A 12,985-nucleotide genomic window follows, 5' to 3' on the forward strand; every position below is an offset into this window, starting at 1 on the left:
CAACCTGCTGTGTTTGTTATTGGTTTGAACCACTAGAGGGAGCAACAAGCTATGGTTTCATTTAAAAGTGAATCGTGTGCAGTGTTTTCCAGTTGAAACCTGTGTATGAACTGGTGTTAAAATTATGAATCTCTTGGGATGTGTCATCTTTTTTGAACTCTTCCTCTCTCTCTCTCTCTCTCTGTCTCTCTGCTCTTCTGTCACTCCAGCTGTGGAGGAGTGAAACCTTTTGCAGCTCTTCTCTTCTCTCGTTGCCCCTGTGACTTCTATTTTTGGACGTATACTCCTGTCCTCTCCTCTCTCCTCTCTCTCTCTCTCTCTCTTGCTCTCTGTCACATCCCAGACTGTTCTGGTGCTAGAGATTCCCATGATCACACAGCTTTAAAGTGACGTTGACTGAAATCAGTGCAAGAAGGAAGAAGCAAAGACCAACAGTGAGAGATTTAAAAAAGGGGGGCTGGAGTCTTCTCAGGTCTCCTAACTGCATTAGTAATAGAGGTCACTGTTAATTCCCCCCAGATAGGGAGACGGTCGTCGCCTGTGCAGATGCTGGCTGCACAACCTCCCTGCTGAATTTATGTGTTTCTCCTCAGTTCTCGTGAGAGGAAATGGATTATTGGCATTCGCTGTTGTTTTTTTCACGAGGAACCTGTTGCATCGCAGAAGACTGATGGCAGTGAAAGAGGAGTATCTGACATTTTAATCTGTGAGCTGAGACCAAAACAAACATATTTCATGTCTCCACTGTCTTGTCATGCATCCGTCTCGTTCTCATGTTCCATCTTCCTGAGTTAAAATCTCTGCAAATGTCCGTTTTACATTCCACATGGTCCGGTTACAATCACATCACATATTTAAACTGTTTGATTTGTAGATTCAAGTCAGCATGATTCAAAATCAAGGCTTGTTTCCTCCTGTTTTTACTGTATTACGAACTTAGATTTTGTTGTTTTTCAGTTTAAAAGATTTCATCAATTCAGGAGTGATTACAGAAAATTTCAGTGTTTTGAATTTTAGTTAACTTTTCTTTACATTTGGACCACTGATTCTGGATTTTTTAAGGCTAATAGCTTTCAAAAAAAAAAAAAAAAAGAAATCCTCAACAGACGGATTTTGCATTTCAAAAGGCATGTCTTTTCCTCACACCCCCATGTGAATCTTAAATAGGATGCTTTTTTTGTCCACATTTCCATATTACGTAGACCTGAGTTATATCTCTTCCTTGTATCTCATATGTTTACGATGATGTGGCTAAATTAAGTCTGTGTTTCACATAGTATAGTCATATAATTATATATTCTTTTCATAATCAATGTTTCCAGTGTTTCCCAGTGAATCCTGTCCAACATGAAGATGGTTGCTGCCGTCAAAGTCTTCATCAGTCTTCTGCTGATTTTACACTTTAGCAGAGGTGAGTGACCACCAGACAGTCTGACTGGTTAAAAGCTCTTTTCAATCAAGCTCATAATTATTGACTTTGGAAAAGCTTTTTTGTTTCGTTAGTGCTTTGAGTCTGTAGAGAAGTCTGTATGATTATGGTATAGCACTTTACACAGGAAAATTATCTGTGCATCAACCATTCTTATAATCACAGTACCTTTTTTACTTGAATCAAAGTAGCTTTCCTTGGTATCGATTAAACCCCTAAAACCTCATCTCTGCTCCTCACAATTACATATTTTTGAAGTTTTTTCCTTCATTGCCTTTGATGTAATTCACTTTTTTTCTCATTTAGTATTTGTGGTATTTAATATACGCAAATTGGCCCCCACCTCTTCCTCCACCCACCCTCAGTCGCTCGCCTGCAGCTCCACCTTTTTTCATCAGGGAGAAGTATTTATTGACAGCTTGATGTGCACCGAGGAGAAAATGATGAGCAGTACGCAGCCAGCAAGGGACTCAGATTAGTGTCACACCAATTTCTGAAGATGTCTGGTCCAACAGGGCGTATATATATTCCTAGGTAACATATTTATATATATAACACTTTTCCGTACCTTACTCAAATGAGGTTAAACTATAGTCTAAACCTATCAGTGTGAAGACTCTACTGGTCACTTAAGCCTGATCATTGTCCCATACTCTTACCTAATTAATATTACATGTGTCTTGTCCTTTGCTTACTTCATTCATCCTTGACTGGAACTGGATTTGGGCAGTCCTCTCTGAGTTATGCTTTTCCCTGCCTCAGTATCTAGAAGACCTTGGTTACCCTAGCTACGGAGGATTGTGGCTCCTAGACACTTAAAGTCGTAATAGAAGCTAGACAGTGACCCATCTTCTGACAGTGTGTGGTTGTTTGTTTTTGAGTTTGGCTAAGGCCTACAAAATAACAAAACAACACAAAAGGAAGAAAATCCCTTCACAGAAACAGTAATAGATAACATGAGCCTTCGGGTTGATACGTTATCAAACAGCTAATAATGTTTTGCTAATGTTAGACAAACCTTGGTCCCGATCTCGAAGTCTTAGCTAACTTAGCTTGCAAAATACTGATAATAATCCGCACCTGGCTTCTCCTCTGATATGGAAAGTTCCTCCCCACAAGTTGACAGGACTGGATCGTCAAGTATGTCACATATATGAAACCCTGGATGTCTATTACATTTTTTTTAAACTGTCATTGGTACAGTACAATAGGTGTTTATATGTCCATTAATACCTATAAAGTCTTAATACATGTTAAATGTTAAAACTATGAGCTGCACAAAAACAGTGTTTGTGATCCATCTTGCATTCCTCTGTCAATTTTCTTTTTTGATGTCAGCAGGATTATACAAAAAGCACTGAGTCGTTTTTGCACCAAACTCGGTGGAAGGATGGCGCATGGGCCACGGACAAACCCATTAAATCATGGTTAAAATTAAAGGGGCGGATCCAGGAATTTTTTTTATCACTTTCCTAAACATAGTGAAAATAGGGCATTTTTCGACACTTTCTTCAGTTTCAGAGGAAACGGTTTTTGGATCTTGATGTAAAACACATATTCATGTTGTTGAGAACTAAATGACTTTGCACAATTTGGCTGCAGATTCAGATAAAAATCTGGATCTGACTGACGCGTAGGATTGTTTGGCTTTGGTGGAGGTACGCACTCCACCGAATGCCATTCTAGTTTTCTAATGCCTCTATTATTGCTTTTGCCTCAGAGTCAGAGATGAAGCGTTTCTTACCAGACATGTGTTGCAGCTTGTTCCATCAAGTGGATGAATTTCTTACTTTGCAGTGAACTGTTTCATTTTATACCGTGGTGTCGTGTGAAATAGGGAATGGGGAATGAGTATTGGTTGATGATTGTATGTCCAGGTGTGACTGTCATTTGATAGACCTTTCATCAACAAGCTGGACAGATCTGGACTTGCTGTGATAAGAAATCCATTTCCTGGCACTCCTGAGTCTTTCGGTTGAGAGCTTATTTGTGATTCAGATCACATACCATCATGGCTGGATTAACCTGTGAAGAGGCCATGGTGCACTGTGCGAGCACCCTGTCATCTTCAAGTACCCTTCAAATACAGTGATCGAGGGTCTCTGTGCTAGCACTCCGGGATTTTCAATTGTCTTTGATTATATGGTAACACTCATGGTGCATGGTGCATGCTGCGTAGAACAGTACTTAAAAATCAGTTTGTCTCCTTGTTTTTGCAAATTACCTCTTTCTGTTTCCTTTTCTGTTTCTCCACCAGACCAGAGTAAACTCTTAGCCACTGTAGGAGTATGGCTCTGGATGGCAATGTAGGTCAATTGGTCAATATACCACGTAGGTCTAGACTGAAATATCTCAACAACTGCTTGATGGATTGCCATGTCATTCAAGGTCCAGAGGAGAAGAGTCCTATCCTAGAGTGAGAGCACCACCATGAGGTTGAATGAATGGACGCTCATGGTCTCCTCAGGATGAACTGTGGTAACTTGATTATTCAAGAAAGTGCCTAACAGAATGATTAGCAAAACATGTGTACAGACATTCATGGTTCCCAGATGATATATCCTCATAAATTTGGTGATCCTCGTTTTTTTCTCTGTTGCCAGTGTGAGGTTGACAGTTTTAGCTCTGAGCGAAATGTCCTGACAACATTCAGATGGATTTCCATGAAGTTTGTTACACACATTCCTGTTCCTCTCCCCATGAATTTGAATGAAACTTGAGTGACCCATTTAAGTTTTCATCTCGCTGGTTTATGACCAAACACCTGCAAAAGTGAGAAGTGAAGAGATTTTCATCATCCCTGCTTTATCCAGCACTTCCCAGCATCTATACTGTGCTTCCCCTCAGCCCCTCATAAAGCCTCTCTTTGTGACTGCCTTCTCTTTTTTTTCCTCTTCTCTCCTGCTTCTGCTTCTAGCCCAAAAATCCAGAGATGACTCCCTCCACACTTCCCTCATCATGCTGTTCAGTGTGAGCCCTCAGTCCCTCATCAGCCTCCTGCTGCTCGGCCTGACCGTCGTCCTGTCCGGCAGTATCTACTTATGGGTCCTCAGATATGTTTGCGTCGGCTGCTGCCAGCCCATAGCGGTCGGCACTGAATCAGAAGCTCTGGCCGGGATGGTGTGAAGCCATTAGGTCCTGTCTAAATGAGTTAGAATATTACTCACTCACATGCTAGCTAAGAAGTCACACAGGGTATTTCCCTTGGTTCACAGGTTAAAATGACATTCTTCATGCCTATGAATTGGTTCTATTCACCGGCAAGCTGGGACTTTGTAGATAAGACTTTTTTAATACTTTGTGGAAGACGTATGTAAATTTAGCATTTTCACGTGTGACACAAATTGTAATTTGTTTGACCTTTACAGACCGCCGATGTCTCAGGGGAAATAACTAATTCATCTGCACAAATGACTAATTTGTGCTCTCAAATGAGTGATTCTTGTGTGGCTCCAAACACGTTGGCAGGATGAAGAATAAGAGTCGTCACCTTCCTGTGTCTGCAAAATTACCACAAATAGGGAGACAAGCGTGGATAAGATTGACGTAGCTGTACAGGTTGTTTAAAGTCAAGTCGTGTCGACCGAAAATGATATTGTCAGGATGCTTATGTCGCTCACTACAGGAAAAATAGCAAACTCAAAGAGAAAATGGCCGACGTGGCTTTTGTATTAAATCGGTAAGATGTCAAACGCGAGGGGGCAGATGTAAAGAATGTGGTAACTTACCGATATTCATACGTAGGAGTGGATCCAGTATTTGTAGTCACCTCAACCCTATACTTTCTCCTTCCATGCTAACCAGAGTAGCCGCAACAACCTGTAATTTCAGTTACTACTGCTAGAACGTGACACAAATTTCAAAGCACAAATGTCAAACTTGTGAGCACAAATTAAGCAATTCAAGAGGTTGTACTACTAATTTGAGCTTAACCATTTTTTTCCCACAATGCCTTCAAGGCTCCATATAAAGTCCATGTATGACCAACCAGAGCAAAGTGGTTGCAAGTTTGACTTTACAAATGGACACACTTTTATCATACTGAATAAAATAACCCATCCTCTATTTTTTTACTGTACATGTGCAAAGGAGCAAAATAAATCCGGCCCATACTTGGGCCACATGTTTGTTTTCTTCTTGCCAAGTATAGACCCGGTTCCAAGGCCCGAATCTGGCCCATGTACAGCATGATTTTAAGATGCTACTTCCACATCTGGACAAATTTTGTCAGTCAATACCGGAGGACTCTGCCCAGATGTAGAAGTATATAGGCCAGACTCAGGCCACAGTTATATGCTGGGCAAGAAGTTTCATTCTGCTATTTGGTACTGGAAAGTTTAAATAAATATATATAAAATAATGCCAAGTCATACTCTCATATCACACCTCTATTATACCCCTATCTCTGATGTATACATACACGAACAGTGAGTTGTTGTACACTGTACGCTGTCCTGCTCTGTTGGTCTTCTTTCAATTCATTTTTAAATAAAACCTCTGTACACTACAGGCCGGTCTCTGACTCTCTGTCCTGGTGGAATTTGTCTATGAATAAAAAAAGAAAATAACATTTCAGTTGAAAGATGAGTCACCTCGCGGTCTGTCTGAATAATGGACAGAGTGCCTCTGCAAGACGAAGGCTATCAAGTTTTGCATCTTAACTGATCCATTTAAATTTTTATCAGCCTCATAATTCAACAGCTTCATATCTCTTAAAAGCTCAATGAATGAATAAGTGATCTGAGAGAATCCAGAGCAGACAGAGGTCTTCACAGCAGCGGCGGTGGAGTTTAATATTTTAGCCTGGAATTATGCATGTGTACAAACACAAACACTATCACACACATGACATACAAACACACGAACATGTTGACTGAAGAATAAACCTAGAGCTGTGGAGTAGAACATTAATGGATGAATTTGTTGACAGCTTTTATTGATTTATACAGTTTTCAACATTTATGCGTCAGACTGACCCGGAATCTCAAGTTCTGCCTGACACAAACCTGACAGGCTGACACCAGTCACACAAATATATAACTTATATAACTTTATAGGAGAGATGGAGGGAGACAGTAGATGCCCATAGCTCACCATGGTGCTCTGGTGATTTAATCCAACCCTGAATTTTGTCACGGACTGGCAACCTGTCATGAGTCATCCTGCCTAATGAGATACAGGTAGGTAGAAAATGAATGGATGAATGAAAAACTTTAGAAAGACTTTAGATATCTAGATTCTTATCCATCTTGCAATACCATGATGAAGGTATCTGCCAAATTCATTCTGCAGCAGGACAGCGACTCCAAACACACAGCCGGAGTCATAAAAACCTGTCTTCAGAGACAAGAAGAACAAGGAGTCCTGCAGCGGATGGTCTGACACCCACACCCACCCTGATCTGAGCATTGACACCGAGACAGAAGTACTGTGGCAAGTTCTCCAAGATGCTGGCACAATCTACCTGCCGAGTACCTTGAAAAACTGTGCGCAAGTGAACACATCCTCCCTTTGTTTCTGTGTAACCTAACCTGCGGCAGGCCTGGCTGAGGTGTGTTGTAACTATACCACAAAAACAAAGGAAGTGGTTTGAAGAGGTTAACATGCACTTTCAGTCATCCTGATACTGGCTGTTTTATGAAGACATAAACTGTGAATCAGAGTTGATTGTGATTTATTATAGTAGCTATTACTGGGAAAATGACACCCAACATCTTCTAGCTGAAGGGAGGAAAAGATGATTGCTGGGGAACGACGAGAAGGAGGTGTAGCACATGGAGCCAAAGTAGTGTACATACGTTGTCATTAATTATAGATGGATTACCGACTGAGCGTGCTGAGCGCAGACTCAGGGGATGTGTTTGAAGTGACTGTTCTAAACATTTCCCTTTGGAAAATCGAAGAGAAATGTATTTTTATCATAATTTCAGCACTGTAATGTCTCACAATCCATCTATGATTATAATGATGCAGAACCAACATTGACAGGCAGGACAAGTGGTTCAAGGAAACTTCCCACATGTACACATCATGTTCAAGACACCAAAGAGCTATTATTACATAGCTGATCTCGCCTGATGCTGAGCCACTCTATTGATCGTAACCATGGTAATCACAGTGAAAACTATCCTCCCTGACCAACTGTACAACATTGTGGATGAATTGTGTGCCCTCCACTCTACGTCTTTGTCTCTGCGAGTGTTTCCAGCTGACCCCATCCCAGTAATGGATTTACTCCTGTCTCTCTGAGCACATTGGCCTTAGGCAAAAGCAGCGGCTCATCCCATGATTGACAGCTGCTGATCGGACTCCAATCGCGGCCGAGAGCCTGTTGCCAGGGGCTACGAGGGGCTTCCCGCATCCACACATGCAGTTGCCATGGAAATTGAGGAGTTCAGCCCCTCCGCCTGCAGATGGCAACACTGCACTCCGGGTCAGGACGGAGAGATGAGAGGTGGAATGGGTTCGAGGGCGGCACAGCAAATCAGCAGTTGGCACTGACATCTTGTAAAGAGCATGAGCGTAGGTTTGATTTCATGGCTTGCATGTTCACCCTGGCTTCACCTGCCTCTCCTCTGGGTGCCGCACTTCCTTTCAAATTACATTCAAGTCAGGTGGAGACTCAACATTCCCCGTAGGCATCAATGTGACTGTCTGCCTGACAGTCTTTGTGCTGCCGTACATCAATTCTTTATGTGCATTGCTCATTTTTATGCAAGTCCATCAAGAAATGTTTGTTTTTTAATTATATATCACAAGACTTGAGATAAAACTGTACTAAAAGCAGTAACTGCTGCATGTATACAACAACAACAACAACAACAAAATCATATTTTATAAATAACTGTTGATTTGGTTCAGTGTTGCAGCTGCTAAGGCTTGTGAAAGAGGATGTTGATAAAAGCTCTTTGGTGGTCTGTGCAGCTCTAACCACTTCCACCTACTGTGGTTGCATTTCTTATTTCCTTTTTTCTGCAGCATGCACATTTTTCAACACACACACACACACACACACACACACACACACATACACACACACACATACATTCACTAGGTTTCGCAGAAATGAGTGAAAAAGAAACCAGATGAGCACAACTTAGGGCTGCCAGTTACTTATAGGTGGATCACATGCACACAAACTGAAAGTGTGTGTGTGTGTGTGTGTGTGTGTGTGTGTGTGTGTGTGTGTGTGTCTCTTGACAGTTCATCGAATCAATCATCAACACCTTGAAGAGCCTTTCCTGCCCATGGTGGGAAGGAGGAGAGAGGAGAGGTCATTAAAGGTCAAAAGCAGAAGTGGTGTGCAGGAATTCACCTGCAGCTGCTGCTGCTGGTGTTGGGGTCAGTTTGCAGTATTTCTCACCCAGGCAGGAAATACTGCACACTGCAGCTGAAACTGAAAAGAAACTAGACACGCACACCCAAAACGGGAAATTACGCACAGTCCTCGCACACAACTACATCTGTGAGTTGTGCTGTCACTTAACCACCCTGCCCTGTCCTGGTGCACTCTCGATCGCAGGTCACGTGCACCCATGTCTTGACAAAAATCGGATGTCTTATAAGTTTGTTGCATCATGACCGGCTGCCTCCACGCATGCAACCGTGATCGATATGAACCACTTATGACGGACTACACGAGCAGCAGCCCGGGATCTAATTACATCCAATAAGATGTGTGAAATACAGCCGACTGCCGCCAAGTATTTGATTTATTCAGCTCTCAGATCCGGTGTGATACCCACTGGGGCTGTGCACTGTGCAGCATGAGCGATTCCCACTGATTTTTCAGCACACCGTGTTCCATATAGTCTGGAGTCAAACAAGGACACGGTGTCTGAGGAATAATTTAATACCACCTTAAACTTGGATTTGCGCGGCGCTAAAAATGCGTTTATAAAGGAGGAGCACAGAGATTCACGTCTGTTTGTTGTCGTGTTGCGGCAGAAACGCGTCTTTGATGTAAAAAAGACGTGAGATTCGATACATTTGTTTCCCACATTCCGCTACAATTTAAACCGTGACACCTTAAAGACTACACTCACTCCTCAGAGCTTGTCCAATAGACTGTGGAGGCGTTCAAGAGCTGTCGGAAATATAGCAATCAATCATCTGGCAGACATGAACAATATGAAGAGGTCATAAAACTGCATTTTTCTTTGTTGTTGTTGTTTCGATGTAACAACTCTTCTTAAAGAGGCTGATTGTAAAATTACGTTTAAATATTTTTATTTTACCATTGATTTTGATTTATTCACATGCTTTGACAGTTTGGTTAATTTATAGCGTTGACTTTTATGATAAAGCAATTAGAACATCAAGCTCATCTTTTTGTAGGTGTTCTCTATTTCATAGCAGTAGATTTTCACCTTCACGTGCAAACTGTGTGTTTGACATGCAGAAATTAAAAACTTTACCCCAGGGTTGTCCAAGGTCATATAAGACTCAGCCATGTCCACAACATGCCATAACACTCATACAAAATTATGTGTTTTAGACTTGGGGTACAGTTATTTTCAATATCAACTGATCTGTCAGTTTTTCTGTTTAGGCAAGAATTAATAATCCGGCAATCCCTTACATTTATCTTGTATCCCTTAGGTTGGGAACCACTAGACTAAACTAGCTAAATGAATATAGAGTTGTTAAAACCAACTGCACATTGAGCAGCTACAACAGTAAACCGCTGCTTTTACATTGATGCATCAATATTAATGTAATTTATTGTAATATGTCCCTCGGATTAACATCACAGCTACTTAGCTCAATATATCTCAGATTATCTTTATTATTTATTTGTCTTTTTTATTTATTTATTTATCATATTTATCTTATGTTTCACTCTTGTACGATTACATTTTAAACTGTTTTTCTTTTTGTGCAATTGTCCAACCTCCAGTGTAATATTTTATTGCTACACACCATGTGTGTTTCACTAGCATGACATATCTGTATCTATATGTGAAAGGTGTATATGGCCTATAGTGTTTATGACTCATTGACTCTTTTTCCTTTAGTTTTGAGCTGCTGTAACAAATGAATTTCCCCTTTGGGAATCAGTTAAGTTTCATCTTATCTCAGATGGGCCAGTTTTCTGCAGAACCAGTACTTTTAATACTTCAGGTAGCCTACATTTAACTGATATTATTTATGTAGAATTATAAATGCAGGACTTCTTGTTTTAATTGAGTATTTCAACTGTGTACTTCGTCCACTAATGAAAAAACAAAAAACAAGATCAACAGTGGTGCACTTGAACGCGCGGAAAGTCAAAGGAATTTGGTTTTCTAAATTCCGAGCCTACCAGAGATACTTAAATGCAGCACGGTTGTGAGATCAGCTGATTTTTTACGCTGCCATTTTGTCCGGTAGAGAAGCAACCAGCCAGTCAGTCCGTTAAGAGAAACCACTGGCGAGACTTTTCAGACAACAGCACAGGACGGGACTATCGGTTAAAAAAAAAAAAAAACCCCGAGCCGGTGATGTGGAGTCGGCAACCGAAGGACAGCACCAACTGAGCCCGAGGACCGTGAGGGGAAACAACCGAGCGAAGGGAGCTGTCATTTTTAACTTAGCGTGTCCGCCGGCTCTGCTCTTCAGTCAGACTAGACACTCGCCCGCTCTCTGGCTGGCTGGCTGGTTAGCTTACCCCGCTAGCTGCTCGGCTAACACCCACCGCTCCTCGCAGCTCTTCTCGCCGGGAGAAACTGCACCTGTCCCGGCTGTCAGCTTCACAGTATCCTCTTATAAACTTCAAACAATGTGCTGCTCGGTTATGAATGACTTTTTACGCCCGAGGGGGGGTTTAACTTACACTTTGCCAAGCGACCATTGATAGCTTAACAGCCCAAGCTAACAAGTTGACGTGGAGGAGGAACTCGAATTTTTTTTCTTTTTTTTTTTTTGGATTGTCGAGATTGTTGTTGATATTCTCCAAACTGTGATTTCATACGGATTATTATTTTTTTTTGCCAACACCGAGGTGGACTTTTCTCTTTGGTGATCCCAAACAAATCGTCCAGGTTACAAACCAGCCAGTTAGCTATGTTTATTTGTGGCCAGAAAGTAATTTCAAGTGTTTACAAATTCCACAGTGGGACTCTTTCCTGGTTCGAGTACTGCAACGGAAACATTAGCTAACACAGACTAGCTCAGATTAGTGTCGTCGTGTTTTGTTTACTAGATAGATAGTCGGAATAAACTGTTGCCAAACAATTTAACTACAAAAGGAAAGCTGCAAACCAGCTGCGGATTGTGTAAAGCCAACCACATATTCTTATACCTGCAGTAGTTTTTTTTTGCCACCAGTGATCTGACATTTCTGCCGGTTTTATACGCACCTGGAAAAAAAAAAAAAAAAAAAACTTAACACAACAGTGGGTGTCTGATCGCAACCATTTACCTCCACTTGACAGGGAAGTCACGTTGAGTTGTGTCCCGCAGGGAGTTGATCCATTGATCGGATCGTTATCGTGCTATTTTAGCTGATTGGGGGGAAAAAGCAGAGAGAGAGAGCGAAAGAGAAATAGAAACGATGTCGGGCCAATCTATCACGGATCGGATCGCTGCAGCGCAGCACAGCATGACCGGGTCGGCTATCAGCAAGGCTGTGTGCAAAGCCACCACACATGAAGTCAGCGGACCCAAGAAGAAACACCTTGACTGTGAGTATATCCTCTGTGTGTGTGTGTGTGTGTGTGTGTGTGTGTGTGTGTGTGTGTGTGTGTGTGTGTGTGTGTGTGTGTGTGTGCGTGTGCGTGTTTGCCAGCTGCAGGGCTTCAAAAGCAGACATACTGTAGCCTGTCGGTGCTCTGGGCTGATAGTGCTGAATCTGAGATGCTCACATTCCTTCACTCCACCTGGCTGGACAGCGTCAGGAAGACAGTGAAATGATTATACAGGCTGCGGGCTGGAGAATAAAGACGTTACATTGATGCCTCTCTACATTTAGACTGTTATCTGTTTATAATGTGAGGCAATAAGTGACAGATTAACCATATTAACTCTGGGAATGCTGGAGTCAATTCTGAACGATTGTCTTTTAGATTTTGATTAATCCATTGGTCGACAAATGCCAGGTAAGATGACAAGTGCCTCCTGTAAGATACCAAAGCCTGAAGTGATGGCCCTGAAATGGCTTTGACAAACCAAATATCTTCCAATTATTCATTAAAGCTGCACCCAATGTTTATTTTCATTATTGATTAAGATTAAGATTGTTTTTTCACTTAGTCGATTAATTGTTTAGAGTTAAAATATCCTAAAAGGCTACCCAAAATCCTAGCCAACAGTTATTATCATTATTGATGAGTCTTACACACTACAAGGAAGTAGTAGAATAATGCCAGTCACAATGTCCCAGACTCAAGGTGATGTCTCCAAACGACTTGTTTTATTCAACCAAAGGGACTCACTCAGCTTAATATCATTTACGACAAAGACAAGCTTCAAATCCTCACATTTCAGGACGTGGAAACAGAGAGCATTTGGCAGGATAACAGTCTAAAACCCAAAGAGTTTAGAGTGAAAAACGGGAAACCCTCACATTTGAGATTG

At 41.6% G+C, this 12,985-nt stretch overlaps 1 protein-coding gene and 1 long non-coding RNA gene across 8 annotated transcripts in view; both read left to right on the top strand.

Annotated features, from left to right (window-relative positions):
* Nucleotides 1–360: 360 nt before the first annotated feature.
* On the top strand, nt 361–5,936 carry LOC130164653 (uncharacterized). The gene is made up of 3 exons (XR_008826638.1): nt 361–706; nt 1,323–1,411; nt 4,347–5,936. It is a non-coding gene; the product is annotated as an uncharacterized LOC130164653 (long non-coding RNA).
* Nucleotides 5,937–10,805: 4,869 nt separating this feature from the next.
* Nucleotides 10,806–12,985, top strand: part of si:ch211-200p22.4 (phosphatidylinositol-binding clathrin assembly protein) — a 74,703-nt gene continuing 72,523 nt past the window's right edge. For all 7 annotated transcript variants that reach the window (XM_056369722.1, XM_056369724.1, XM_056369729.1 and 4 more), the window contains exon 1: nt 10,806–12,093. In XM_056369722.1, the coding sequence (XP_056225697.1) occupies nt 11,964–12,093 (130 nt within the window). In that variant the 5' untranslated portion in view covers nt 10,806–11,963. The remainder of the gene's footprint in view (nt 12,094–12,985) is intronic.

This window comes from Seriola aureovittata, chromosome 23, assembly GCF_021018895.1.
Source record: "Seriola aureovittata isolate HTS-2021-v1 ecotype China chromosome 23, ASM2101889v1, whole genome shotgun sequence".
Taxonomy (NCBI): domain Eukaryota; kingdom Metazoa; phylum Chordata; class Actinopteri; order Carangiformes; family Carangidae; genus Seriola; species Seriola aureovittata.